This window comes from Panthera leo, chromosome E1, assembly GCF_018350215.1.
Source record: "Panthera leo isolate Ple1 chromosome E1, P.leo_Ple1_pat1.1, whole genome shotgun sequence".
NCBI classification, from domain to species: domain Eukaryota; kingdom Metazoa; phylum Chordata; class Mammalia; order Carnivora; family Felidae; genus Panthera; species Panthera leo.
Window position 1 is genome coordinate 28208284 of NC_056692.1, and position 26705 is coordinate 28234988.

The 26705-nt window shown below is 49.3% G+C and overlaps 2 protein-coding genes and 1 long non-coding RNA gene across 3 annotated transcripts in view; 2 read left to right on the plus strand and 1 right to left on the minus strand.

Annotated features, from left to right (window-relative positions):
- RNF43 (ring finger protein 43) overlaps window positions 1-17398 on the plus strand; it is a 63177-nt gene extending 45779 nt beyond the window's left edge. Inside the window, exons 2-9 of the mRNA XM_042916541.1 lie at window positions 818-940; window positions 8309-8383; window positions 8495-8626; window positions 9259-9363; window positions 10732-10893; window positions 11435-11537; window positions 12229-13578; window positions 15907-17398. Of these exons, the coding sequence (XP_042772475.1) occupies window positions 818-940; window positions 8309-8383; window positions 8495-8626; window positions 9259-9363; window positions 10732-10893; window positions 11435-11537; window positions 12229-13578; window positions 15907-15953 (2097 nt within the window). The 3' untranslated portion in view covers window positions 15954-17398. The remainder of the gene's footprint in view (window positions 1-817; window positions 941-8308; window positions 8384-8494; window positions 8627-9258; window positions 9364-10731; window positions 10894-11434; window positions 11538-12228; window positions 13579-15906) is intronic.
- A 1463-nt stretch (window positions 17399-18861) lies between these two features.
- LOC122206799 lies at window positions 18862-19562 on the minus strand. Its single transcript, XR_006196575.1, has 2 exons — window positions 19186-19562; window positions 18862-19074 (listed from the first exon to the last, which is right to left on the minus strand). It is a non-coding gene; the product is annotated as an uncharacterized LOC122206799 (long non-coding RNA).
- On the plus strand, window positions 18879-24953 carry SUPT4H1 (SPT4 homolog, DSIF elongation factor subunit). The gene is made up of 5 exons (XM_042916351.1): window positions 18879-19008; window positions 19551-19657; window positions 22986-23041; window positions 23307-23360; window positions 23795-24953. Exons 1-5 carry the CDS (start codon window positions 18940-18942, stop codon window positions 23860-23862), a joined length of 354 nt encoding a protein of 117 aa, XP_042772285.1. The 5' UTR covers window positions 18879-18939; the 3' UTR covers window positions 23863-24953.
- Window positions 24954-26705: the final 1752 nt, after the last annotated feature.

Below are 26705 nucleotides of genomic sequence, written 5' to 3' on the forward strand. Positions count from 1 at the left end.
CCAGATGGTGTCTTCTCCCTGCTTCATCTCAGGATGGGCCCAGGGCAGGGGCAAAGGGAGATATTGAGAAGATCAGGGAAACCCAGAGTGAGTAGACCCAAGCCACAGGAAAGATGGGGATGTCAGCGGGCATCCCAAGGAGGCAGGAGGCACCCGGCAGCACCCAGCACTGCCCTGGGAGAGCATGGAGGGAAGGCAAGATTCTGAAGGCACTGATATGGGCTCTTAGCCTGGGGTTTTAGAGCAGGTGAAAGAAGTAGGAGGTGAGAGAGTCTGTGGCAGTTTGAGGGTTGTTGGGGCAGATTTGCAGCAGGCTCTTCATTGAGGTTCCCCCTTTTGGACACCCCTCGTGCCTACCTGCACCCCACCTCCATGTATCCTTGGCCCTGGTGGCCCTGAAATGACAACTGATGCTTACTAGCTTCCTCTGAGGCAATTTAGTAAGAAGGCCCATTAAGGAGGACACTTGGGATGAGCGCTGGGAGTTATATGTAGGGGATGAATCACTGGATTCTACTCCTGAAATCATTATTGCACTATCTGCTAACTAACTTGGATGCAAATTAAAATGAAAGAATTAAAGAAAGAAGGAAGGAAAGAAAGAAAGAAAGAAAGAGAAAGAAAGAAAGAAAGAAAGAAAGAAAGAAAGAAAGAAAGAAAGAAAAAGAGAGAAAGAAAAAATAAGAAGGCTGATTGTTTCATAGCACTAGGAGACCTGCCTGGTCCCTGCCTGGAACAGCGGGGAAGTACTTGGCTCCCACAGCTTATTCCTGCTCCCTAGAGCCTCCCTAACCTCTCTCTCTCCCTCTCTCTGCAGTCCCACCCCCTGTACCTGTGCAATGCCAGCGATGACGACAATCTGGAGCCTGGATTCATCAGCATTGTCAAGCTGGAGAGTCCCCAACGGGCCCCCCGCCCCTGCCTGTCACTGGCCAGCAAGGTAGGTTCGCACTTGACCTCCACACACTCTGAACTTCACCCAGCTCCAGGCTGTGAGAGGGCCCTTTGTTCTCTGTCCCCTTCTCACCTAGGAGAGATGTGTCCAATTTGCTCTGGTTTTCCTCATTCATGACTGGTTTGAGAGGGGTGGAAATTCAGGCCTCCATCCTTTCCCCACCAACCATCATCTACCAGCAGAACCTCTGACTGTCATCTAAGGCAGGTGCCCCACCGCATATCCTCCCCCATCACCTGGAAATTCTTAAACCCCTTCCCCTAACCAGCATCAGGGCAAAGAGGCAGTCAGTTGAAGGGCTTTTCCATCTTTCAGAAACATTGAGCATATGCAAGAATAGCAGAAACAGAAGCCATGTTTCCTTAAAAAGTTCACATTCTTGGGGTGCCTGGGCAGCTCAGTAGGTTAAACACCAGATTCTTGATTTTGGCTCAGATCATGATCTCAGGGTTCATGAGATTGAGCCCCATGTTGGGCTCTGCACCGAGAGTAAGGAGCCTGCTTGGGATTCTCTCTCTCCCACTATTTCTGCCCCTCCCTTGCTCACGAGCGCACACATGCTCTCTCTCCTTCTCTCTCTCAAATCAAATAAATAAACATAAAAAAAAGTTCACATTCTTCCTCTAAGATTGCAAACCGGTGGCTCCACATTTCCAGAGGGCATCATTGGCTGGAGCTGGTGGCAGTTGCCAGGTTTCCACCATCGTGGACTGTCTGGTTTGCCATGCTCCTCACTGGCCTGCTACCTCTAAGGTCCTGTGAACATTTTTATTTGTTCTGCTCTAATGTTAGTTACTGTTTTCTGTGTGCTGACCATGTGCCACATGGGACAGATTCTTTATACATTATCCCCTTTATTTTGCATGACAATCAGGAAAGCTAGACATTTTATTCTCTATTTGACATGTGAAGCAAGTGAGGGTCAGAAAACTTAAGTAACTGGGGCACATGGCTGGCTCAGTTAGAGGAGCATGTGACTTTTTTAAAAATGTTTTTTAAAATTTATTTATTTATTTTTTTAAATGTTTATTTATTTTTGAGACAGAGAGAGACAGAGCATGAACGAGGGAGGGGCAGAGAGAGAGGGAGACACAGAATTGGAAACAGGCTCCAGGCTCTGAGCTGTCAGCACAGAGCCCAACGCGGGGCTCGAACTCATGGACCGTGAGATCATGACCTGAGCCGAAGTCGGACGCTTAACCGACTGAGCCACCCAGGCGCCCCTAAAATTTATTTTTAAGAGAGAGAGAGAAAGAGTGCAAGCCAGGGAGGGGCAGAGAGAGAGGGAGACACAGAATCCGAGGTAGGCTCCAGGCTCCGAGCTGTCAGCACAGAGCCTGATGCAGGGCTCAAACTCACAAGCTCTGAGATCATGACCTGAGCTGAAGTTGGACTTAACCAACTTAACCGACTGAGCCACCCAGGTGTCCCGGAGAAGCATGTGACTCTTGATCTCAGGGTTGTGATTTCGAGTCCCACATTGGGTGTAGACATTACTAAAAAGTAAATAAATAAACTAAAAAAGAAAAAGAAAAAAAAACTTAACTTGCCAGGGTGACCCAGCTGGGAAGGGGTGGAGCTGTGATTTGAACTGAGCCTTGTCTAGTTCTCAAACCTGGGCTTTTAATCTCTCTGCTCTGTTGCCTCCCATTTTGGCTAGGAACACTGAAAGCATCTGAAAAGATTCTCCTGGTGGCATAAGCCAGAGCATAGTTAGATTCTGTGTGACACAGTCAGGTGGATTTGGTGGAAAGGGTCCAGCTCCCCGGTGTGGGGAAAGAGGACGGTGACAGTCCCAACCAGTGTGCCCACTCATTGTACTCAGGCCCAGACTCTCCCTGGTTTCCAGATCCTACTGAGGGCTATTTCCTGAGCCATGAGTCTCAAGGAAACAGCCTGGGCTCTTACCTGGTCCCATGGAGGGGGAAAGATGTGGGCGGGGTTCTGATTGTGGCACCCACAGGTGGGTGGAGATATTCTCCCAGCCCAGGCCACGCTGATGCAGAAGAGGGCTACGGAGGATGTGGGCGGTTGGGGCCAGCACACGTGGAGGATCTGGAGAGTGTTGTCTCTGTGTAAGACTGGGCAGGTCCTTGATGGCAGCAGAATTTTGTTAGGTTGAAGGTACCCTGCTTTGGGCTATTTCACTTCCCTTGCTTTACAGAATGTGGGCAAATGTCATTCATTTGCTCATTTGGTAGATGAGTGCCTAGTGTTACGTGGTATGAATGTGAGTGTGGAGTGTGTGTGAGTGGGTGTGAGTGTGTGTATGTGTGTGTGTGAGTGAGTGTGAGTGTGTGAGATACAGAGGTGGGAGAGGAGAGAAAGATGGGAGAGGAAGGGCTCAGAGATGCTCTGCTGTTCTTCTAAAACAGTGTATGCATTTCACACACATGTGAACACTGGGCAACGTGGCAGGACATTGTCCACGTAGGAGGTTTTCGTCTCGCCCCCTGGAGGATCACAGTGCTGTGGGAGGAATAAGTCCTGTGCACAGACACTAGGAAACAAGGAATGTGTGGTCGGTGCTCTTTTTTTTTTTTTTTTTTTAATTTTTTTAACATTTATTTATTTTTGAGACAGAGAGAGACAGAGAATGAACAGGGGAGGGTCAGAGAGAGGGAGACACAGAATCTGAAACAGGCTCCAGGCTCTGAGCTGTCAGCACAGAGCCCAACGCGGGGCTCGAACTCACGGACTGCGAGATCATGACCTGAGCCGAAGTCGGCCGCCCAACCGACTGAGCCACCCAGGCGCCCTGGTCGGTGCTCTTTTTAACCTTATTGGGCCACCACCATAAAATGGGACTTTTATTTTTTACCCCAGTGGTCGTTGTGAGGATGAAAATGATGTCTGTCAGCTACCAAATAGTGCCTGAGCTAAAATGCACAAAGGAACAAAAAGCCATTAGGGGTTTAGAAGAGGCACTTAAGCTGCTGCCCTAGGACCTGTTTTTCTTCCACAGCCTTTGTGGTCACTGCTCATGCTTCCTCCTCCTTCACTAGCTGCTCAGCTTCTCCATACCTGGCTTCTCCCCCACCTCGGTGGGACAGGATGGCTCTAGCCCCACATTCTCCAACTGGTCAGGTCAAGGCTTCCCTTGGGTTTCATCCTTTGACCTGACCAAGCAGCTCCTACCTGAGATCTGCTGGCTCAAAGGAGGTCTGTGAGGGTAGTAATGGAGGTCTTTGAGCTACTTCCAATGTTTCATAAGTCCCACAAGCTTAACTAAAATATTTGTATGTTGCTTTTGGTTACAAGTTATCTCATAGGAAAATGAATTGTACATAATGAATTCAGTTAGTTTGGTAAAATGTTAAAAAAACATATGGTTCCCAGAAGCCAGAGGGGAAAGGTGGGTTTTAGTGATAAAAGTTTGAAAAATTCTAACCTCAATCAGCTCTGGAATATCCATCAGTAGTAGTGATGTCATCACCATCAACAGAGCTGGGGCTCTTGAGACCCAGACAGCCCTGGGTCTGAAGCCTGCCATCTCCACTGCTCCTCAGTGTGACCTAGACATTTTAGCTCACCTCTCTGGGCCCCTGTTTCCTCATCTGTAAAAGGGGAATAATAATGGGATTATATCATAAAGCAGTTATGAGGATTTAATGAGACAGTACAGATGGAAGCTCTTATGGAAGCTCCATAAGACAGTACAGATGGAAGCTCCCATGCTAAGCACATAGTAATCACTGAATAAATGATTACAATTACCACTGTTGTCGTCACTGGCATCATCATCCTATGCTTTTAACAAGATTGGGGTTTTTCTTTCATTCTTGCCTCTCTTGATCTTCTCTGAAACCCTCACCATAATTTTTCTGGACTCATCCATTCTTGTCACCACCACCGACTCCCTCCCCCGATCCAGTCATCCAACTTGGTTTCTGTTTCTCTATTAGCAACTCCACAGCCATCCTCGTGATTACCCAGGCCCTTATCACCTCATGCCTGGACTAGATCAGTGGTCTGATCAGCTGTGTGACCCTGGGGAAGTTGTCCAGTCTCTCTGAGCCTCAGTTTCCTCAACTCAAAACTGGATAATTGTCTTATAGAGTTTTTGTGAAGAGTGAATGAAATCACATACCCAAAGCATATAGTAACAGCTGATATAACAATAACTAATACTTAGGGGACACTTACTATGTGCTGGGTACTAGCATAAAGCTTTGCATGGATTAACTTATACAGCCCACAAAACAACCCTGTGAAGTAGGGCCTATTATAATCCCCAGTTTACAGAAAGGAAAACGGAGGCACACAGCAGTTAAGTACCATACCCAAAGTCTAACAGCTAATAGTTGGTGGCATATTCAGGACTCAAACCTGAGCAGTCTGGGCAGAGTGGGTCTTGGTAAAGGTTAGTATCCCTTCTACTTCCTCCTACCCTTGCTTTCAAGCCCAGATGAATTCCACGTCTTCTAGTGAATCTTTCCTGACTGGCTCAGCCCAGCTAGCCTATTATGGAGGGATGCCTCTTTTCTGGCACACTGCCAGGGTCTCTGTCCATGCCAGGTTTCAGGGAGGTGCTTTGTGGGGAGGGGGAAACCAAGGCTCTTTCTTAACTCCACCCCCATCCTCAAACTCAGCTGAGTCTTATCTGTTTTGTGTATTGAAGATTTGCGTCAGATTGTGTGTGTGTGTGTGTGTGTGTGTGTGTGTGTGTGTGTGTGTGTGGTGGGGGATGGGCTTTCTGCAGTGAAAAAAGGTTTGAAAACTACTGGTCTATTTCATTCATTTGTACTCTGGAATGTTATCAGCATTATATTATGGATATGTCTTTGGATATATTATGGATATGTACATATGGATATGTACAACTAGGTAATGAGCTGTTCTAGAGGGCTTGGCCTTCCCTGGCTTGGTGCCCTGGCCACAGTAGGTACTTAGCCAATCTTTGATGAGGAGATTACAGAGACTGTCACTGTGTCTGGAGAGGAAAACCTACAGCCCAGAGAGGTACAGAGGGTAGTGTATGAGTCCTAGAGTGTACTAGTCCTGGTTGCTAGAGGCCGTGGGCAGCTTTGCTTGCTGCCCCTAGAGAGATGGCTGACTCTTTGCAGCCCCAAAAGAGATCTCTGGGTAATTTTTCTAAAGCTGAGTCTTCCCATGCAGAGGGCCTTCCTATTGTCTCTGCCTTCCAGATTCCGGTCTCCCAAGAAGTGCTTTCTTTTCTCCCTCTCTCCCACTTTCTTGGGGGCAGGTGGACCAGAGGGAAGCATGGAAAGCCCCAGTGTGGGCTGCCATCTGGCCCCAAATCGTGCTTTTTTGTTCCTAGAACTCTGAACACAGGTACCCACTGCCTGAAAGTCCTGTTTGTTTCCCCTGTTGGCCAGTACTCTCTCTTTGATCCCTTTTTACAACTTTGTAATTATGGGCTGTAATGGGCTGGGGTGTTTGAACATCAGGGTAATTACTTTCCACTGTTCCTACCCCAGTCCTTCAAAGAGAGAGGGGTTGGTAAGTAAGAAAATCTCTGGAGAAGGAAGTCTGTGCCCTTCTCTCATGCTCTTTCAGGCCAGGCTGGGTCTAGGGTCTCAATCTGGGCATGAGACACATGAGGCCCTGTCAGCATGTTGGATCCAGGAGTCTCAATTCATTGACTACTGAGGTGACCTCCCCATGCCTTGGCCAAGTTCTAGACTATGACATTAGCAGTGGGAGCCCCTCTCCTTTTCCTCTGGTGTGGCTCCCATACCCTGGCTTGGAGGGTTCAGAAGTTTCTCTTTGCCTGGGGTCACCTAGTTGGGCTGGACTTCTTGGGAGTAAATGAGCAGGAGGACAATGAAGGCTGTGACCTGTCAATTTCTTCAGCAATACCATTCTGGAGTCCTGTGAATTTCCAGTCAATTAGGCTGGCGAGCCTGGGCCTGGGCTGGGCCTGGGTGCTGGTAGAGGGCCCAGCCCAGCTCCTCAGCAGCTCAAGGAGGGAGGGAGAGAGGGAGGAAGGGGGAAAGTTACTCTTCTGACCAAAACAGGGCCCCACTCGAGTGTCTCCACCACCTTCTTCCTGGGCTCCCCTGCCTGTGGGCTGCCAGTTCTGAGGGGGCCCTCTGGCCCCTGCTGCCTCCTGGGGAGTAGGGAGCAGGGAGCTGGAGCAAGCTGCTCCCCTGGCCTGCCTGGCAGGAGACCTGCCCGGACAGGCTCTCTCCGGGAAGGAAAGCAGAGATCAAAGCCCTAAGAGTGTGAGTAAGCCCCAGCCCTGGCTCCCCTTCCTGCCATCACTACTGGCAGAGGGATTAACTCCTTCAGTGCCTGTAGGAAGGCCGCAAAGACTCAGCAGGGCCCTGGGGGCACGAGGTCCCAGCCTGATACCAAGGCAAGATGAGCCTGTGCTGTGGGGAGAAAGGCTGGAGAGTGGCTGTGCTGGGCAGGGAGGCTGTCACAAAGGCAAGGCAGGATCTGTCTGTGGCTCCTTTGCCCTTGCACCTCCACCCCACTCCTGGCTCTTATCTCAGTTCTCTTACCCCACACCCAGCTTCTAGATTCCTGCTTTTTTTTCTCTCTCTTTCTTTTTGGCTCTGCTCTGCTCTGCCTGGTTGGCTAGACCCTGCTCTTGGAGCCCTGGCAAGCGTGCATGTGCGTACCTGCACAGTTGTGTCCTTGTGGTAATAGCCCCTCAGTCCCTCCCCACCCAGCCTCCAGTGCCACCTTCAGGGAAGGGATGAGGGATAAAGCACTGGACAGAGACTCCATTAAGTCCTTGAATTGTAGCCAGGAAAAGTGTGGCAGGGAGAAAGAGATCAAGAGATGGGCTGAGCCTGGGCTCTGCCATAGAGACCTTGGGTGACGGCAGGGTCCCAGGCCCTTGAAACTCTGCCTGAGCTGAGGGGATGCCCTGTAGGCTCCTCTTGTCAGGCAGGGCTGGATCTTGGAAAGCCCAGTTCTATTCTGAAGGAGTTCTCCACCTGTCTTTTCTCCCTCCCTTTCCAGGGACTGGTCACCCTCCCCCCACTCCCTGGGGTGGGGGTTTGTGGTGGTTCTGGCCACTCCCTTCTGTTCTCACACTTCTTAGTGAAGGCAGACTTGTGGTACTTTGAGGGCCAGGCAATGTCTTATTTGTCCTTAGCTCTAGAGCCAGGTCCACTACCTGACTCCTACTAAACCCTTGTTATGGGTTTATTCCATGACAGAATGAAGGATTGAATGTTGTCCTTGAAGGCAGTGGGACCTGGGTGAGCTGAGGGCAGGACACGGATCGCACATGTTATATTTGAGTGTGCAAAGATGCAGTGTGTGCAACGTCCCAGGAAGGGACAGGCGTGTGAGGGGTGAGGCCGGGGCATGGATGGACAGATGGGCCGTGTCCTTCTCTGACCTCAGCTGGACCTCTGCTGTGTGTCCCTGCAGGCCCGGATGGCAGGGGAGCGAGGAGCTAGCGCGGTCCTCTTTGACATCACTGAGGATCGAGCTGCTGCTGAGCAGGTACCCAGGGACATTGGGGTGTCTGAGGGAGCTGGGTGGAGGGAGATAAAGTCACCTGGGAAAAGACAAGTCAGGACATAACAGCCCTCGTGGGCACTTTCCCTCCCACAGCTACAGCAACCCCTGGGGCTGACTTGGCCAGTGGTGTTAATCTGGGGTAAAGATGCCGAGAAGCTGATGGAGTTTGTGTACAAGAACCGAAAGGCTCATGTTAGGATTGAGCTGAAGGAGCCCCCAACCTGGGTAAGCACGCCAGATCTCCAGGCCTTGCCCTAGCGCCCGTTCTCACTGCCACTTTGTTCTGTGGCAACTCCCATCGAGAGCCCTTAGACTCCTGGAGCTAAAGAGAGTTTAGAAACCCTATAGTTCAACTTTATCCACCAGCTGTGTGCCTCAGGACAGGTTTCTTCCCCCTCTGGGATTCATCTGCAGAATGCATCAATTTGGCCAGCTGAGTTCTAAAGTTGTTTTCAGCTCTGTGGTTTCATGGCACAGAGGAGCAGAGCCAGAATGAAACCCTGACCCCCTAGCCCCTGACACCCTGGCTGGTGTTTCTCCACTAGCTAGAAACCTCACCCAGCTGTGCACTGGGTGGCTTCCACTTTGCAGAGGGTCCTTTTCCTCTTTTTCCCAAGCACACAGGTCTTCAGATAGTACCTCTCACAGCTGACACCTGGAGGACCCTCTCCTATGATTGACCTTGGGCAGACAGGGACCACCTAACCCCACCTGCAGGTTCCTCCTCACCTCATCCCCTCTGCTGGAAGACTCATGGGGATCTCTAGCCTTCACTCTCCCGAGCACCTGAATTTCTCCCAAATTGGCCCAACTCCTTCCAGAAATATGACTCTTTCCATCTCTGCTCACTCCTCCAGCCAGATTATGATGTGTGGATCCTCCTGACGGTGGTGGGCACCATCTTTGTGGTCATCCTGGCTTCAGTGCTGCGCATCCGATGCCGCCCCCACCACAACAGGCCGGTGAGCAGGGTGGGCTCCCTGATGGAGGTGGCACATTTATGCATATGGGAGGGTAAAGAGCAGGAAGGGAGAAGTGAGGAAAGAAGATGCCCTTATGCTCTTGAAATAGTTTACATCTAAACACCCTGGCATCTGACTTGTTGATCTCCAGCAGCCTCTCCACATCAGCTTGCCCATTCATTTATTTATTCAGCAAACATAGAGACCTCCTCGTATGGACCAGGCACTGTTTCAGGTATTGGGGATTGTGCAGTGAACAAAAAGATCCCTCAGGGAGCTTTCATTCTCATGGGAAGAGACAGACAATAAACAAAATAAGTAAGTAAAATAGGTAGTATTTTAGATGGTGACATGTTCCCAGGAGAAAAATAAAATGGAAGAGGAAAAAGGGAATGTAAAAGGACAGAGTTAATTTTTATTAAAAAAATTTTTTTTCAATGTTTATTTTTGAGAGATAGAGAGAGACAGTGCGTGCAGGGGTGGAGGAGGGGCAGAGAGAGAGGGAGAGACACAGAACTCGAAGTGGTCTCCAGGCTCCATGCTGTCAGCACAGAGCCTGACGCGGGGCTTGAACTCACAAACTGTGAGACCATGACCTGAGCCAAAGTCGGATGCTTATTCAACTGAGCCACCCAGGCTCCCCGGACAGAGTTAATTTTTAAAACCAAAGCCAGAGAAGGCCTTATTGAGAGGACGACATTTACAGGAAAGACCCTAAATGGGTGAGGGGGTGATATGTGCAGATATCTGGGGAGAGTATGATCGAGACAGAGAAAACAGTAAGGGCAAAGGCCTTGAGGCAAAAGCGTGTCCAGTATGTCTGAGCCACAGCAAGGGGGCCATGTGGCTGGAGTGCAGTGAGTGAGAGGACAGAGCAGGAGGCGAGGACAGAGGGTCCATGGGGGCCCCTTTTACTGGACTGTGTAGGCCATTGGCAGGACAGTGTTTTTTTACTCTGGGTGAAATGGGAGCTATTGGAGAGTTTTGAGCAGAAGTAGTACCATGATCTGACTTACATTTTAAGGCGGTAGGATGGATATGTGGTTCGGTGGTTAATGGGATTAGGAATTCAGTTTGATGGGCCTATTTGATATCCAAGCAAAGATGTCAAGCAGGCAGTTGGATGAAAATTTTCTCCCATGGGTCATCAAGGAAAAGAAAGCTTGATGGTATGAATGGGGGAGTGGGGTGGGCGGGGCTTAGCCTGCTTGGCAGAGCCACGTATGAGCTTGAAGACGGCAAACTCCCAGGAGTAGTCAATCGGCCATATGATCTAACTGGGTGACTGGGAGCCAAGCACAAACTTGAGGTCCAGGGGTGAGGGAAGAGGAGCCCTTGCCCTATTCTGAGCCTCACCCCTCTTCTCAGGATCCCCTTCAACAGCGAACAGCCTGGGCCATCAGCCAGCTGGCCACCAGGAGGTACCAGGCCAGCTGCAGGAGGGCCCGGGCTGAGTGGCCGGACTCAAGTAGCAGCTGTAGCTCAGCCCCTGTGTGTGCCATTTGCCTGGAGGAGTTCTCTGAGGGCCAGGTAAGGCAGGGCTTGCGGGCGACCTCCATGACCAGGCTGGGGAGGGCAGCTGGACTTTGGGAGGCTGGAGGAGGCACTCGGGCAGGTGTGGGTGCCCTGGTTGCATCTGTGTCCCGTGTATTTGCAATGAGGCAGAGGTAGGGGACAGCACTGAGGTCTGGTTATTTTCCTGGTCTTCCAGGGAAAGACAACTACTGTTCGTTGAGTGTGTACCACGTGCTAGGATCTGTAGTGGGTGCTTTAGATGTATTATCTCATTTTAGCCTCATGACAGTGCAGGGTGGGGGTAGGTTAGTTTTTCATACTCATTTTAGAGCGGAAAACTAGAGCATTTCTGTTAAGAAACTTGCCCAAGTTCATGCAGCTAAAGTGGCAAGATCCAGGTTTACCGGACACCAAAGCCCCTTACTCTTTCTATTCTACCATGGGGTATTTTACAAGAAGCTGAGGGCAAAAAGGAGAGGCCAGAGGGAGTCAGGGAAATCCTGGTTACTCCTGAACCTACAGATAACTTTGGTTTGGACCCCCTTGTTTTCTCTAGGAGCTGCGGGTCATTTCTTGCCTCCATGAGTTCCATCGTGTGTGTGTGGACCCCTGGCTACATCAGCATCGGACTTGCCCTCTCTGCATGTTCAACATCGTAGGTAGGAGGTGGGCCAAGTCCTCCCCTATGTGCAGGCAGATGGGTCTAGAACAAGGTTGCTCTCTGAGGGATGGTTTTGTCTTGAAGCTGAGGAGAAAGCAGGTCTGCCATAATAGTTCTTTAAGCTGTGTACTGCTCAAGAGTGCTTCCTGTGAAGGGCAGGGAGGGCCATTCATACATAATGGGCCATACATACATAATGAAGATGTAGACATCTTCATTACTTTAAACATTGTATCTTTATGACAACTTTGTTGATTCTAAATCTGGGTGGTTTGTATATTTATTATTCTGATTTTCTGGCAACAAAGTATCTTATTCTAACAAAACCAGGATATTATGAAAATTTTCTAAAAGATGAAAGTGAAGTATCTTGAGGAAGGAGAGCCTTTTTCCAATCTACCCAAAGGTGCACTATGGACTGGTGATGGCCCTGGGTCAAAGAGCCCCAGGTGGGCTGATGGGAGGAGCAGGGATGGACATACACAGTGGAACTTCCAGGGAGATAGATGGACTGGAAGGAGCCAGGGCGTCCCAGGGCACAGGCAGATTAGGAATGTCCTTGGTCCCTCAACTCTGACCGAACACACAGGCTATGTGGGCTCAAATAGGTGCTACAGCCACACTTTTCTGAATGCACGCTCCGTAGGTTTGTGGGGTCAAACACCTATGCTCTTGGTTCTTTCTTCCAGAGGGTGATTCGTTTTCCCAGTCTCTGGGACACTCTCGATCTTATCAGGAACCAGGCCGGAGACTCCACCTCATTCGCCAGCATCCCGGCCATGCCCACTACCACCTACCTGCTGCATACCTGTTGGGCCCTTCCCGGAGTGCAGTGGCTCGGCCCCCGCGATCTGGTCCCTTCCCAACCTCACAGGAGCCAGGCACAGGCCCCCGGCACCACCGTCTCCCCAGAGCCGCACATCCTCGGGCTCCGGGCGAGCAGCAGCGCCTGGCGGTGGCCCAGCATCCCTACGCGCAGGGCTGGGGGCTAGGCCATCTCCGATGCACCTCGCAGCACCTCTCCGCTTGCCCAGCACCCCCACGCCGGGCCAGGCCTCACGACAGCAGCGGTTCTGGAGAAAGCTACCGCACGGAACGCAGTGGCTACATGGCAGATGGGCCAGCCAGTGACTCCAGTTCGGGGCCCTGTCACGGCTCTTCAAGTGACTCAGTGGTCAACTGCACGGACATCAGTCTGCAGGGCATCCATGGCAGCAGTTCTACCTTCCGCAGCTCCCTGAGCAGTGACTTTGACCCCTTGGTGTACTGCAGCCCCGAAGGGGAGCCCCGGGGGGAGGAGACCCAGCCTAGTGTGACCTCTCGGCCCCGTTCTTTGGACTCAGTGGTACCCACAGGAGAAACCCAGGTTTCCAGCCACGTCCACTACCACCGGCACCGGCACCACCACTACAAAAAGCGCTTCCAGTGGCATGGCCGGAAGCCTGGCCCAGAAACTGGGTTGCCCCAGTCCAGGCCTGCCATTCCTCGGACACAGCCCCAGCCAGAGCCGCCTTCCCCTGATCAGCAAGCTGCCAGATCCAACCCAGCTGCCCCTTCAGGACAGCTCCCCAATCCACAACGGCCCAAGGCCCTCATCGAAGCAGCCCCAGGCCCAGCTGATGCCTCCAGCCCCAGTCCCAGCAGCCTCTTCCACTTGCAGAAATCCAGCCTCCCTGTTCGACATCCACAGAGGAAAAGGCGAGGGTGCCTCTCAGAGCCCACCCCAGCCTCTCGGCCCCAGGACTTGACTGCACACCCAACTTGCCAGGTTTTCCCCCATTATGCTACCAGCTTGGCATACCCTTGGTCCCCAGAGGCCCATCCATTGATCTTTGGACCTCCAGGCCTGGAGAGGAGGCTGCTACCAGAAACCCCAGGCCCTTGTTACCCAAGTTCACAGCCAGTGTGGTTGTGTCTGACTCCACGCCAGTCCCTGGAACCACACCCACCTGGGGAAGGGCCTTGTGAATGGAGTTGTGGCACCCTGGAGGGCAGGTCATGCCCTTACCCACACTGCCAGGTGCCGCCAGCCCAGCCTGGTGAGTTTTCAGGGGGAGAGGGTGTGGTGGGGAGAGGATACTAGGGGTTATTGCAGGATGGGTAAAGTCAGCCAACAAAGGATTGACAGAAGCTGAGAAGGGTGCAGTGGGGCGACATTCAAAATATTGAACAACAGGCATAGCATAAGATGCTGGCTGAAGCACTCTGACTCGGCCAGGTATTACTCCTTTAGTTGCCAGATCATAGGGCGGTCTCAGGGGAAATACAGTGTGGATGAAACATCAGAAATCTGGCACTTGTGGTTGTTTGGGACAACAGCTCCAATATAATTGCTTCAATACTTTAATAATTAGTAAAGCTGTACCAATGCACACAGTTCAATTATTAGCTTTAAATACAAAGAAGGCAAAAAGGGTTCCTTGCTCTTGAGGAGAGCATGGAAAATTACTGATAGCCATAATCCTAGGCAATATGAGGTGTTGTAGGAGAAATAATTGCAGATCCATAATCCTAGGCCATATGAGAAGAGCTATGTAAATGAGAAAAGGAAGGAAGGAAGGAAGGAAGGAAGGAAGGAAGGAAGGAAGGGAGGAAGGAAAGGAGGAAGGAAGGAAAGAAGGAAGGAAGGAAAAGGAAAGAAAAAGAAAAAAAGATCACAGATGGTTCTGAGCAACCCTGTGGGTCCTTAGGTTTTCTCCTCTCCCCCTGGGGGTAAAAGAACAACTAAGGCTTCCCTTCTAAGCACCCTTGTTAATAAGACTGACCTCATTTTCCTGGGGCCTCAGTACATCCCTGATACTGTATTACAACCAACGGTGATAATATAAATCCTCAACTTTAACTTGGTGTTTTTTTGCTCAAATCCTCCTCTTCTTCCTTCAGAGCCCCCTACCTCCCCATTTTCCCCATCTTCTCCCATAGTGTGGATGACACAGCTCTTTGCCTACAGCTATCACCAGCCACCCCAAAAGGGGACCCAAAGGTCCTGAAACGTAAGACCTCACAGTCCAGGAACCCAATAGTTAAGATCTAGAGCTGTTACCATTCATTCATTCACTTCTTCCCTCCTTTTTCCTTCCTGCACTGTATGTTTGCTCTATGCTAGGTTCCAGGCTAGGCTCTGAACACATGGAACTTGTCAACCAGGAGATCCAGGTCTGTGGGGTCATAGGCATGTAAACAGTTACAGTAGAGAAAATAATTGCTTCCATAGAACCAGGTAAAGTAAGCTTTGGCTATGTGTTTGATGATTCCCTTTGGACCCTGTCATGTGCTGCTGGTCCCAGACCACCACTTCCCCTCTCTCCCATACTCAGAACCTGTTTCAATGTCTCCCTCTTTCCTGCTCCTCGAATCCAATCAATGCCAGATTCTGTTAAATGTATCCTTGATGCATTTTTTACCTTCTTCAAAACTGATGGCCCCTGCCTGTGTCTTAGATGCAGCCTAAAGATGGAAGCAGGAGCCTCCTACCCTTCCTCCCCCTCTTACAGGTCCATGAAGGCTGGGCACTGTACATACAGTGTTGTGTCCTACAGAGTCATGCAGCACAGCTACCCTGCTCACGTACTGCTGCCAGGCTCATCACCCTCAAATAAACTGTCCAGAAATTTCCAAATGTTCTCTTTTGTCCACAGTGAAGAAAAACCCATCCTGGTTTGGCCTTCAAGGCTCTAGCACCAGCTAGCCCCCATCTTCCTTCCCAACCTTTTTTTTTTCCCTCTTCCCCTTCCTGTTCTTCCTGTTCTTCCCTGTTCCATCCTTTTGTCAAACCAAGTAAATACTTGTTCAGTTCCTATAGCCCAGAATATTCTGCTGCCTTCCTATTCCCATAAACTGAGTTCTTACGTATTTCTGCAGGACCAGCTCATTTATCTTCACCTTCAGGAGGCCCTTCCTGATTGTTCCACTGGAACATGATCTGTCCCCTTCCCAGGAAAGGTCTTAGGACCCAGTCCTGTCTCACTGGCAGAATTTCCCTTTGCATGCACACCTTCTCTTCTACAAGACTGTCAGGTTCCTGCTTTTTTTTTTTTTTTTTTTTTTCTGGTCTTCTATTTGCTGTGTGGTAACAGGCCAGATTCATGAGTGCTTAATAAATATTAATTGGGTTAATTAATGAATAGGAAGTATTTGTAACACACTGGTTGCTATATATGTTTCTTTTTCTCTAGCTTTTCTTCCCCCCCTCTTCCCTGTGTCCCAACTGGGACCCCTCCCAGCTTTCGATCTAACTGCCCCTTCTGGACACATTCCCTGCTCCCACCCTGTGTGGTTCCCTGCCAGCCATACTGTCTTGCAGGTGGAACAAGCAAGAGGCTGGCCTGACACTCAGTGACCAATTTCCTCTCCCTCTGTAAACGCAGGCTCGGAGGAGGAGGAGCTTGAGGAGCTGTGCGAACAGGCTGTGTGAGATGCGCAGACTTCACTTCAACCAAGTGTGCTCCGGCTGACCTGGGGGCCCTGTCTGGCACAGAGTCATGCTCCTGAGAGAAGAAAGGACCTCGGAAAACACCCCTCTTTTTTGCTATACTTCCTGGAACCTCTGGAAGAGGGGTGGTGATGGGGGGGGGGCAGGAAGTGTTCCCTGCTCCCAGCTCTGGACCCTGCGTGCAGAACGCATTTGCAGGGCAGCAAGTCTGTGTCCAGCCTGGCAACTAGCTACTGCCTATGTGGGCTGGCTCCTTAAGGGAGAGCAGGAAGCTAGGTGTGGGTAGTTAGGTGTTGAAAAGGTGCTGCTCCTTTCCCCAGACCCTGCAGGTCTTCCTCATCCCAAGTCTCATGTGCATACCTGCCAATGGGTCCTTCTTACCTCCTTTCTTGGGTGAGTCCTGCACACCAGCTTTGACTCCTCGGTAAAGCTGCTGCATCAGCAGCAACCTGGCTCTTATTTTCCTTCTTTGCAAAAGGATCAAGAACATAGGTGAGGCCTGAGCCCTAAAAAGGGAAGCTCTGCAGCTTCTCCAGGCAGTGCCTACCCTGGTGCATAAGGGAGAATGTTTTTCCCTTCTTGTTCTTAATTATCAGATCCACTCTATTAAGTCAGAGGGGAGACTGTGGGAAGCCAGGGTGTGGAGTCGTGTCCCAGCACCATGTTCTGGCACCATGAAGAACCTGGGATGGACCCTCTGACTTTCAAACTCCCTTCTCTCTCCAGCAACTCCCAGTTCCTCTGGGTATTGGGGGGGGGGGTGGCAGTGGGGAGGGAATAATTCTTTTCTAGAGATTGCCTATCTCAAAGTCCCAAAGTAGATGGAAAGAAAAGGATTTCTGATGAACTTCGTCTAGAAAAGGGAGGATGGAATGAAGGTAGAAAAGGCAGAATTACAGCTGAACAAGGACAACGATGAATCTGGGGGTCTTCTCTCAGAGCAGGGATGGGAAACGGGAGAACAAAGGAAAAGCAAGGTGGGACATTTGGGTTTAGATGGCCCCAAGGCCCAGCTTCCCATTATAAGCCATATAGGCCAGGGATGCCCAGGAAGGTGTGCATGCAGGATATCTGGCCTGGGTAGCTGGTACTGAGTGGCAAGGGCTGAGGGGCCTCCTGACGGTGACATTCACCCCAGGGCAGCTTGACCATTGCTGGCTCCTCAGGCATTATCCCATTTGGAATGTGAATGTGGGAGCAAAGTGGGCACAGGACCCTACCTGGGAATCTTCTTCCCTCAAAGTCAGTGGGGAACTAGCACCTACCGAAGCACCCACATGGGTATTTATATCTGAACCAGACAGAAAGACGCTTGAATCAGGCACTATGTTGAGAAATGTATTTATTTGCTAATATATTTATCCATAAATGCGGTCTGGTCTTGTGGTTTTTGTTCTCTCATGACTGTCATTCAGGGTAACAAATTCATCTTCTCCATTGACAGAAATAAATTATTTCTGGTATCAGAGGCTAGGCTCTGATTTATGAAAGGACAGGACAGAGTGGTAGACTAGGTAACAAGAATTGATTTGTAAGCCCCTAAAAACGATTTGGTGAGATAAGGGAAGGGGGAAGCATGACAAGATTCTCACTGTGGTCCAGTCATTATCAGACTTACTGTACTTTTCACTTCACACATTCTTATGATGCTTCAGTGACTTTGTGACCTTGGGCAAATATTCTGTGCCTCACTTTTTTCCACCCATAAAATAGGCCTACTTCACAGAGTGGTTGCAGAGCTCCCATGAGATAAGCGTGAAAGTATGTTTGGAAAGTATCCAGTGACAGGGAACATTCTAACCCCAGTCACAGAACCCATCTGAACACACGCCCCCCACCTTGAAAAAGCTGTTTCAGTTGGGACGCCTGGTTGGGAGGATAGAACAGTAGGGCCTGAAACTACTGAAACTATCCCAGAGCTCCAATTCTGATAAACACAAATGACTGTGCTCTGCCTCCCCAGGGGACTACGGTTGAGGATCAAGAGCTGGTGCTATGTTGGTATGAATTCCACAGAGCCTGGGGCAGCCTCTGCTCTCATCCTCACAAAGCACATTTTCCCCTCTGCTTCTCCAGGACAGGTTTCCTAGGGGGTGGTCATTGTCTGTTGCCCAGTTTTGAACAGGAGAGCAAAGAAACATCCAGCTTGCTATAGGGTGAAATCAAAACAAAACAAAACAAAACACAATCTCCAATCCCCTACAGATATTCTGAAGTAAAGGACCTGTGTCTAAATGCTGCACGAAACAAATTATCAGCTGGAACAAGGAAAGTACGTAAAGAGTTTTAAAAAATAATGGGCCTGGTATCCGCCATGGGCTCACAAGCCAGCATTCCCGTGGACGGCGAATGGAAACCCTTCACTGCTCTCAGGAAAGAAAGGGGCTGTCCCTGATTTTCCTCTCTGCAGAGATAATCCAGATGGAGACAGTGGACTCTGGCCCTGCGCTTTTAAAACGGGAAAACAAAAAAGAATCTCGGTTGACACCTGGGATCCTCCTAAGGGGACCGGCGGCCGGCTGCCAGCAGCCTAGATCAAACGGCCCGCCCCGCCGGGAGTTCTGGCCGGAGCCGCGGCGCGCTCCCGCGCAGGCGCCAGCCGCGCCACCCCTCCCCCACGGGCCCTACCCACAGGCGCAACCGCCTTCCCGGCCTCGCCCTCGCGCCGGCCCAGGTGGCGGGTGCGCGCGCCGGCCCAGGTGACTCCCGGCCGGCCCCGCCTCCAGGCGGGAGAAACCATCTCCTTGACCGGGGGGGGGGGGGGGGGGGGGGGGGGGGGGGAGAGAGAGAGAGAGAGAGAGAGAGAGAGAGAGAGAGAGAGAGAGAGAGGCGTGAGTCCGCGGCTCCCCACACCGGAACAGGAAGTGCGGAAAACCGGAAGTGGGAGGCATTCTGGGTAAATCGCTGTTTACTTCCTGCGGCTGAGGAGGCCGTGGCCCAAATCTTTGCTGTTCATTTGTCGGAGAGGATGGCCCTGGAGACGGTGCCGAAGGACCTACGGCATCTACGGGCTTGTTTGCTGTGTTCTCTGGTCAAGGTGTCCTTCGGGGAGGCGGTTGTAGGGGCGATGGGGTATCAAGGTGGGGGAAAAGGTGGAACGGAGCTGGGGGATAGCGAAGAGAAAAGTAAGGTCCAGGACCCCGGGGGTTGGCAGGGGATGTGGGAAGCTGCTGGAGGCCGTTGTTTAAGTCGGGAGGAACGCAGGCAGTCTTACATGATTTTGAATCCTCAGCACACAGGTCTGATCCTTAACGACATTCAGTGAACTTCTGTTGAAGCCGAAGGCCGCTGGGATTCAGAGGAGGGTGGGGATCTGCAGCTGAGGGAGTAGTCGGAGAGGATGCCTGACCCTGAGGAGACTAGGGAAAGGAGTAGGTAAAACATAGCTGGTAATAAGAGAGGGAGGACTGTGAGGGTGGAACTTTAGCAATGGGGCTGTGGGAGTGGTGGGTGGGGAATCTGATGAGACAGAGCCAACATAGGGAGGCTTCTACTTGACCAGGTAGAAGTATGGAGAAAGCTACCTCCTTTTTTGGCCTTGTTTATGCTCACTCCTTCTCCCTCTTTTCCCTCTCCTAGACTATAGACCAGTTTGAATATGACGGATGTGACAATTGTGATGCATACCTTCAGATGAAGGGTAACCGGGAGATGGTATATGACTGCACCAGTTCTTCCTTTGATGGGTAAGCCCCTTTAGAGTCCTTTGTTACACCCACCCCCTCCCCACCCCACCCCACCAAGTAAATGTGAGCCAGACTTTTGAGACCATAATCCTAGTTGTTCTCAAAGTTATTTTGAGACATAGTAGTCCTGTGCTGTCCAATACAGTGGCTACTAGCTATGTGTGGCATTGAGCACTTGAAATGTGGCTAGTCCAAACTGAGGTTTGCTCATACTGCAAAATATGCACTAGATTGACAAGACTTAGAACGAGAAAAAAGAATATAAAATATTTTAATTTTTCAAATATTAATTACATGCCAAAGTGATAATTCTTTGGATATACTGGGTTAAATGAGATATGGTATTGAAGTTCATTTCATCTTTTTGTCTTTACTCATAAACATGGCTACTAGAAAATTCAAAATGACTTGTGTGGTTTTCATTATATTTCTGCCATACAGTTCTTCATTAAAGACAGTCAGCTCATTGTTGGTAGGGACTATGTTTATCTTGTGCACCATGATTTGGCACAGGGCCTGGAAGATGGCAAATGGCTAATAAATGTTTGTTGAATGCATGAAGATCCTTTCTGAAGATGAAGGTCAGGTAGAGTAATGGTAAATTATTGCCCAAAAGCTGTTCCCTTTAGATATGTCTAAGAGAACCTGTAAGAAAAATTTTCCCTTAGTGAGATTGTCCAATGGGGAGAAAGGGAAGTGAGAGTAACATAAGTGGCCAGGTCTCCATTTTTCCCCCAAGGTAGGAGCCAAAGGGCAGTATTTTGGGGGGGTTCAGGAGATACTTTAAAGTGTCTCTTGGTCTCCAGGCCAGTTGAAGATTTACACACCGACTAGGCTCAAACCCAGTACTTGCTGAACCTTCAAGATGGGGCCAACTCCATCCCTTCTTTGATTTCCTTTAAGGAAGCATGAAGAATTGGTCAAAAAAGATGTTGTCATGGAATCTTACTTCCTACACATGCATGTGCATAGTCAGAATCTTCAGTCCCTTCGATTATTTGTTTGCACTGTAACAAAATTGCTAACAAATGAATAAAAGAACTCCCATTTACAGGTAACGTACTGTGTTGGCTGCTGTGAAGAATGTCAAGAGTCACACAGTGATGTATTAATAGTAAGAGACGCAGTGTAAAGTTTTGCATGTTAGAATTTTTTTTTTTAAGTTGTAAGATATGTGTGACAGAAAATTTACCATTTTTAAGTGTAGAATTCAGTGGCATTAAGTATATTCACACTGTTGTGCAGCCATCACTACCATCCATCTATAGAACTTTTTTCATCTCCTCATTTCCCCTCCGCACAGCCCCAGGCAACTACCATTCTACTTTCTGTATGAATTTGCACTTGATCTTAGCCAAAAGGCCGAGAAGCGATTGAATTTGAAGTATACTGTAGGTGCTTCATATAAGTGGAATCATACAATATTTGTCCTTTTGTAACTGGCTCATTTCACTTAGTGTAATGTCTTCAAGGTTTATCTATATTGTAGCATGTCAGAAGCATTTTTTAAGCTGAATAATACCATTTTTGTAATACCACATTTTATCTATGTGTCGATAGACACTTGGGTTGCTTCTGTTTTTTGGCTGTTATGAATAATGCTGCTGTGAGCATGGCTTTACGAATATCTGATCAGGTCCCTGCCTTCACTTCTTTGGGGTATATATATCCAGAAGTGGAATTGCTGAGTTCTGTGTTTAGTATTTCGAGGAACCGTCAGACTGTTTTTCATAGTGGCAGCACCATTTTACATTCCCACCACCAGTTTCTCTACACCCTACCCAACACTTGTTATTTTTTGTTTTATGTTTTGTTTTGGTTTTGATAGAAGCTACCCTATTGGGTGTGGAGTGATATCTCTTTGTGGTTTTGATTGTCTTTCCCTAATCATTGGTGATGTCTTTCGCTAATCAGTTGTGATGTACTTATTGGCCATTTGTGTATCTTCTTCAGAAAAAATGTCTGTTCAGGTCCTTTGCCCACTTTTGAATCAGGTTATTTGGCTTTTTATTGTTGAGTTGTTGGAGTTATTTGTGTATTCCCTGTGCATATTAGGTTTTGGAGAATGGGTATATCAAAGGCTAATGGAGATCAGAGGGAGGCCAGATGAACTCAGCCAGAAGCAGAGGAGATAGCATATGAATCAGGCTCTTAAAGAAGTGCAGGTTTTTTGAGGAGGTTGAGGTGAGACAGCATTTTAGAAAAAGCATTCTAAACAAGGGAATGACTTGAGCAAAATCAGGGGTGGGACAACTAGGGTATGTTTGGCGAATGGTGGGAATTCTGTTTAGATTGAATCATAAGGTTGGGTAACAGACACTCTAAGGCTAGAAAGATTGGTTGTGAAGGACAGAGGAGAATATAGTTTTGGTCAGGAGAATGGCCTGCATATGTGTCTGCTGCACATCAGTCTGCCAGGCCAGGGCAAGTATTACCCTACGTAACCACCCTGGAGAATGGGATCAGTTCCACTCAGTGTATGACTGAGAATGTAGGATTTGGATGGGGAGGAAGGCCCCCCCAAATAAGAATCCAAGATTCTTGCCAAGAGAAGAGGGAATGGTTATTGAGGAGGTAATCAACAAATGTCAGGTCTAGAACAGACCTGTCACAATAGGCAATCACTAAGCATTTGATTGAATCAACGAGTGACAGAAATGACCTCTGTAAGCTTCTGAAAGTACCTGATATTTACATGTCAAGCCCAAAAGGCAGGCTTCTAGCTCTTCAGTAGCCTTTCTGTTGCCTGTGCTCTAGAATCAGAGGTATCCTAGGAAAAACTATTAGGATAATAAGGAGAGTTAATGTTTATTCAGCACCTATTCTGTGCTAGGTGCTTTTCATGTATTAGCTTGGTCTTTGAGTTTCATATGTGTGTGAGGCTGCACAGCTCATTAGAGGCAGATCTTGGCCCAGTCTAACTTACTTCTGGTAGGAGGACCCATTGTTTTCATTCACCCTCTGCCTTTGCATTAAGGCCAGCCCCCTAGTGGTCATGTTGGTTGTAATCAGAAGAGCTGGTTTCCCAGGGAGTCTGGGCTAAAGATGTTGTTGAGCCTGGTGAAGCTAGTCCTTTGGGGATGATGACTGACTTGTGATTGGCGGGCAAAGAAACTTTTTCAGTACTAACTTTGGGTCAGCTCCTTCGCAGCATTAGAAGTCACTTTCCCCTGCTTTCTAGCAGAGACTCAATACTTGGCTTTTTCCTGTGTTTCCTCTCCCAGAACTATTTTGCTGGCCTGTAGCAGAGTAACGTGGGCAGTCTCCTCCATCGCTCTTCTCTAGTGGGCAAGGCTCATCCTGACTTCTGTTTCTTTCCCTTTCCCAGAATCATTGCGATGATGAGTCCAGAGGACAGCTGGGTGTCTAAGTGGCAGCGAGTCAGTAAGTGTCTCCCTTCTCCTTTTCCTTCTCCTAGTTGTGTTGTTTCTGTCCCTTGGGTTCAGTGGGGGAGTCTTAAATCATTGGGTATGTGTCCTCAGAGTGAGAAAGACGAGAGTGTCCTGTCCCCTGTCATTTAACACTGTAGCCAAAAGAGGTGATTGCTCTTCTCGCAGCGCTGCAGCATTTCTTTCGTTTTGAGCTTAAACCTCCATTTGGTCTTTAGACTTAACTTACTCTCACTGCCATCTCTTTTCTTCTCTCTTAGGTAACTTTAAGCCGGGTGTGTATGCAGTGTCAGTCACTGGTCGCCTACCCCAAGGTAATAATAATCATAATAGCAGCTGATACTCATTTACTGTGCCAAGTTCTGAGGAAGTCCTTGTTGTGATTGCACGCTAGTCCTCACACCTCTGTGAGGGAACTGAGACACAGAGAGGTTAAATAACTTGTCCAAGGTCACCTGCTAGTTAAGTAAGAAGGTAGAATTTGAACCCAGGCATTTCGGCTCCAGAACCCTTGGTTTCAATGACTACAATGTGTCTTCTGTTTTTCTCTCATTTTTACCAAGTCATTGCCAGACACTTGCCTGAATCTTCAGTGGTAACAAGCCAACCTGGCAGGATCATTGATGAGCTGTCTAGGAACTCCACTTTGCTTAGGAACACGTTTCTTCCCACAAAGTGGTAGTAGAGGGACTTTTCTTATCCTCTGGAATCTTCCTCCCTCACAGAGCTGTTTCTTTTCCTGCCACAGGAATCGTGCGAGAGCTGAAAAGTCGAGGAGTGGCCTACAAATCCAGAGACACAGCTATAAAGACCTAGCAAGATGCATGGCTGCCAGCGTCTTGCCTCTGCCCCACCTCCTGCCTCTGTTTATTTTTTGTTGTGGAACTAAGGGGGCGGAACTTCAGATACTCCCCACCATCCAGTTCTGAGACTCAGCAGACTGTTGAGAGCACAGCGAGTCCCTGGGCCATTTTACCTTTGGACTACTGGTGGGGGTGGTTTGGGTTGGTGGATTAACAGAGACTGAATTGAATGGGAGGTAGGATACTGGTCTTCCTACTCAGAGCCCAGGTCTATGCCCTTACCCATGGGCAAGACTCTGGGTCAAATGCCAATAAACACGAATCTCTAGGAAAGTTCTTAAGCCCATGACAGACGCCTTACCTCCTCCTTCCTTCCTTTTACTTGGGTGCAGTAAAACCCCCTTAACCCTGTAAGCACCTTCCCAGAGCAGCAGAAGCCCTCCTGCTCTCCATTACCCATCTTTCAGGCTCCAGAGTTGCAGCGTTTCTAGTGTGCTTCCTTGGGTCCTGTTGGAAGGTCTGCTGTCCTGAGTCTAGGGAACCCCATCGTGCAGACTTTTGCTCTCTAGACCTGACACAGCAGGTGTCCCCTGAAAGAAATCCTGAGACTTCATAAGTATTCTTTGCCCATTGATCATGTTTAATACACCCCCCCCCCCCCCACACACACACACTTTTTGTTTTCTTTTTGCTGCTCTTCCTATACCTTAGGCCAGTCAGTGGTAACCCTGGCCCTCTCTCCCCCACCTACTCACGTTTGCTGCTTCCTGTAACTGGAGACTGGTGGCTGCTGGGTCTTGGTCTGGTTAGTTTATGCCTCTGTAGGAGTTGGGCCCGTCCCTCTCTCCTTTGGCCTAGTAGGGGGTTTTGTTATTGGTCAAGACAAGTTACTTGTTTTGGAATGAAAATTTACCATAAATTCTTATTTACTTAAATTTCCACAAAGAATCCTATCAATATCCCCATTTTGATACCCTAAGTTTCTTGTTCTCCATCTGTAAAACCATGATAACACTCTGCCTGTTTACCTCAGTATTGTGGTGATTATAAAAATGAAGCAATGTGAAAATTCTAGAACTTAGGTTTTATAAAAGGTAAAATTCACGTACTCTCTTTTTATTAGTTATTTTTTAATGTATACAGTGTGCACACAGTCAACCAAAATAGTGGGAGAATGCCCAGAATCACCACTGCAGAATGAGCTCTTGACTCATAAGCAGAGGTGCCTACACTAGGGCTTTGTGTATCTTAGCCACCTGGTATTTCTAGTGAGTCAGTGTCTCCTGTTACCTGTGGCCTGGAATGTGTGGGAAGGACGGAGAGTTGCTGACTTGGTACCACTGTCCTTGTCCTCTCATGGGCCCATGGGAAGGAGGCTGGTTGCCCTCGTGCCTCATGTCGCTCACAGATCCTCAAACCAGAACCATTTTTGCTGAGGCCTTCAAGCTCTGAAGGAATGGTCTGTCAACTCCAATTTCAACTGAGTTTTTAGAGGATTTTTCCAGCCCAGCAAACTGAAGGAGCTCAAGGGGTGGCGGTTTCTGTTCAGTTTCAATCTGAAAGGATCCTTGAGAAGTAGCCCCACAAGGCCAGCCTTACGTTCTGGAGGGAAGAAGTGGGTTTCAGCAAGAGTGCCTAAGCTGTGCAGCCAACACCCAACTTTCACTGGCTTTTCTCAAAAAGTCCCTTGGAAATCCCCGGCTGCTGTCCTGCGTGTCTGACCCGGACGTGGCTGCTTGGTGAGAATGGAAACAGTTGTGGGGAGGGGAGACAGGAGGAGCCATGCACAAATAACCACACTCAGGCTGCCTCAGCCCCACTCTGAGCTGAGGCCCTAACTGTTAGCCTCGCAGGAAGCGAAAGACACAGGCCCTGATGGTTGTGGGGGAGGGGTGGCCAGTTGCTGGAACCGGATCTCACAGACTCGGTGCCAAGTGGGCCCTGCCTGGGAGCTGCTTCTGAATTGGCTTTCTTGTTTTCTCTGGTCCTCGAACCTGCTGATGGTGCCACTTGGCAGCTCAGACAGGCACTAAGGTGTGAGAGTCCAATCCCCTGCAGGGAGCCCAAAGAAACTGAAAGAGAGATCTCTGATCCTTCAAGGCTCCCTGGGAGAGAGCAGTGCTATGTGGGAGAGGTTCCAGGTGCTGGTGCCACTGCCCCTGTTGCACGTACCTGAGGGCTGGCTATGCCTGCTCGTTGTTCCTGTCAGAGGTTCACCCCATTCTGACTCCTGAGGTCTACTTATGGTCTTGGCCTCTCGCTCAGTAATTTGGCTTCTCTTTTCAGAAAGCAAGGCTCCTCCCCCCTAGTTCAACAAAGACAGATGCAGGTCAGACAAGAGTAGTGGCCAGGCTGCCTTCCTCCTTGTCTGCTCATTCCTCATTCTCTACTTCCTACCCACTATTGCCTGTGGGGTTAGGCTGGCTAAGTGGCAATGCATTGCTGAATGCAGCCTCTGGCCCTAGGCAGTGATTGGTGGCTGATAGAACAAGTCAGAAAATTCCGGTCAGAAGCCGTTTCCCCAAAAGTAATGGGGATGAGCTGGGGAGGGTTAAGCTCAGTCTGGGCTCTTTAGGTTTGGCCTCATTTTCTCTGGGTATGGCCACTACCTTCTTACTCCAAGCCTGTCCATAACTTGCCATTCACTTTTTTAAAAATGTTTTATATTTGAGAGAGAGAGACAGATCATAAGTGGTGGAGGGGCAGAGAGAGGGAGACAGAATCCAAAGCAGGCTCCAGGCTCTGAGCTGTCAGTACAGAGTCCAGATGCGGGGCTCAAACCCACAAGCAGTGATACCATGACCTGAGCTGAAGTTGGACGCTCAACTGAATGAGCCACCCAGGCACCCCTGTAAC

Bases quoted from the DNA above. Each gene is read 5' to 3' on its own strand.
- SUPT4H1 (XM_042916351.1), top strand. From the start codon at position 18,940: ATGGCCCTGGAGACGGTGCCGAAGGACCTACGGCATCTACGGGCTTGT. The intron at 19,009-19,550 runs GTGTCCTTCGGG...TCCCTCTCCTAG, and splicing joins TGCTGTGTTCTCTGGTCAAG to ACTATAGACCAGTTTGAATA. The intron at 23,042-23,306 runs GTAAGTGTCTCC...CTTCTCTCTTAG, and splicing joins GTCTAAGTGGCAGCGAGTCA to GTAACTTTAAGCCGGGTGTG.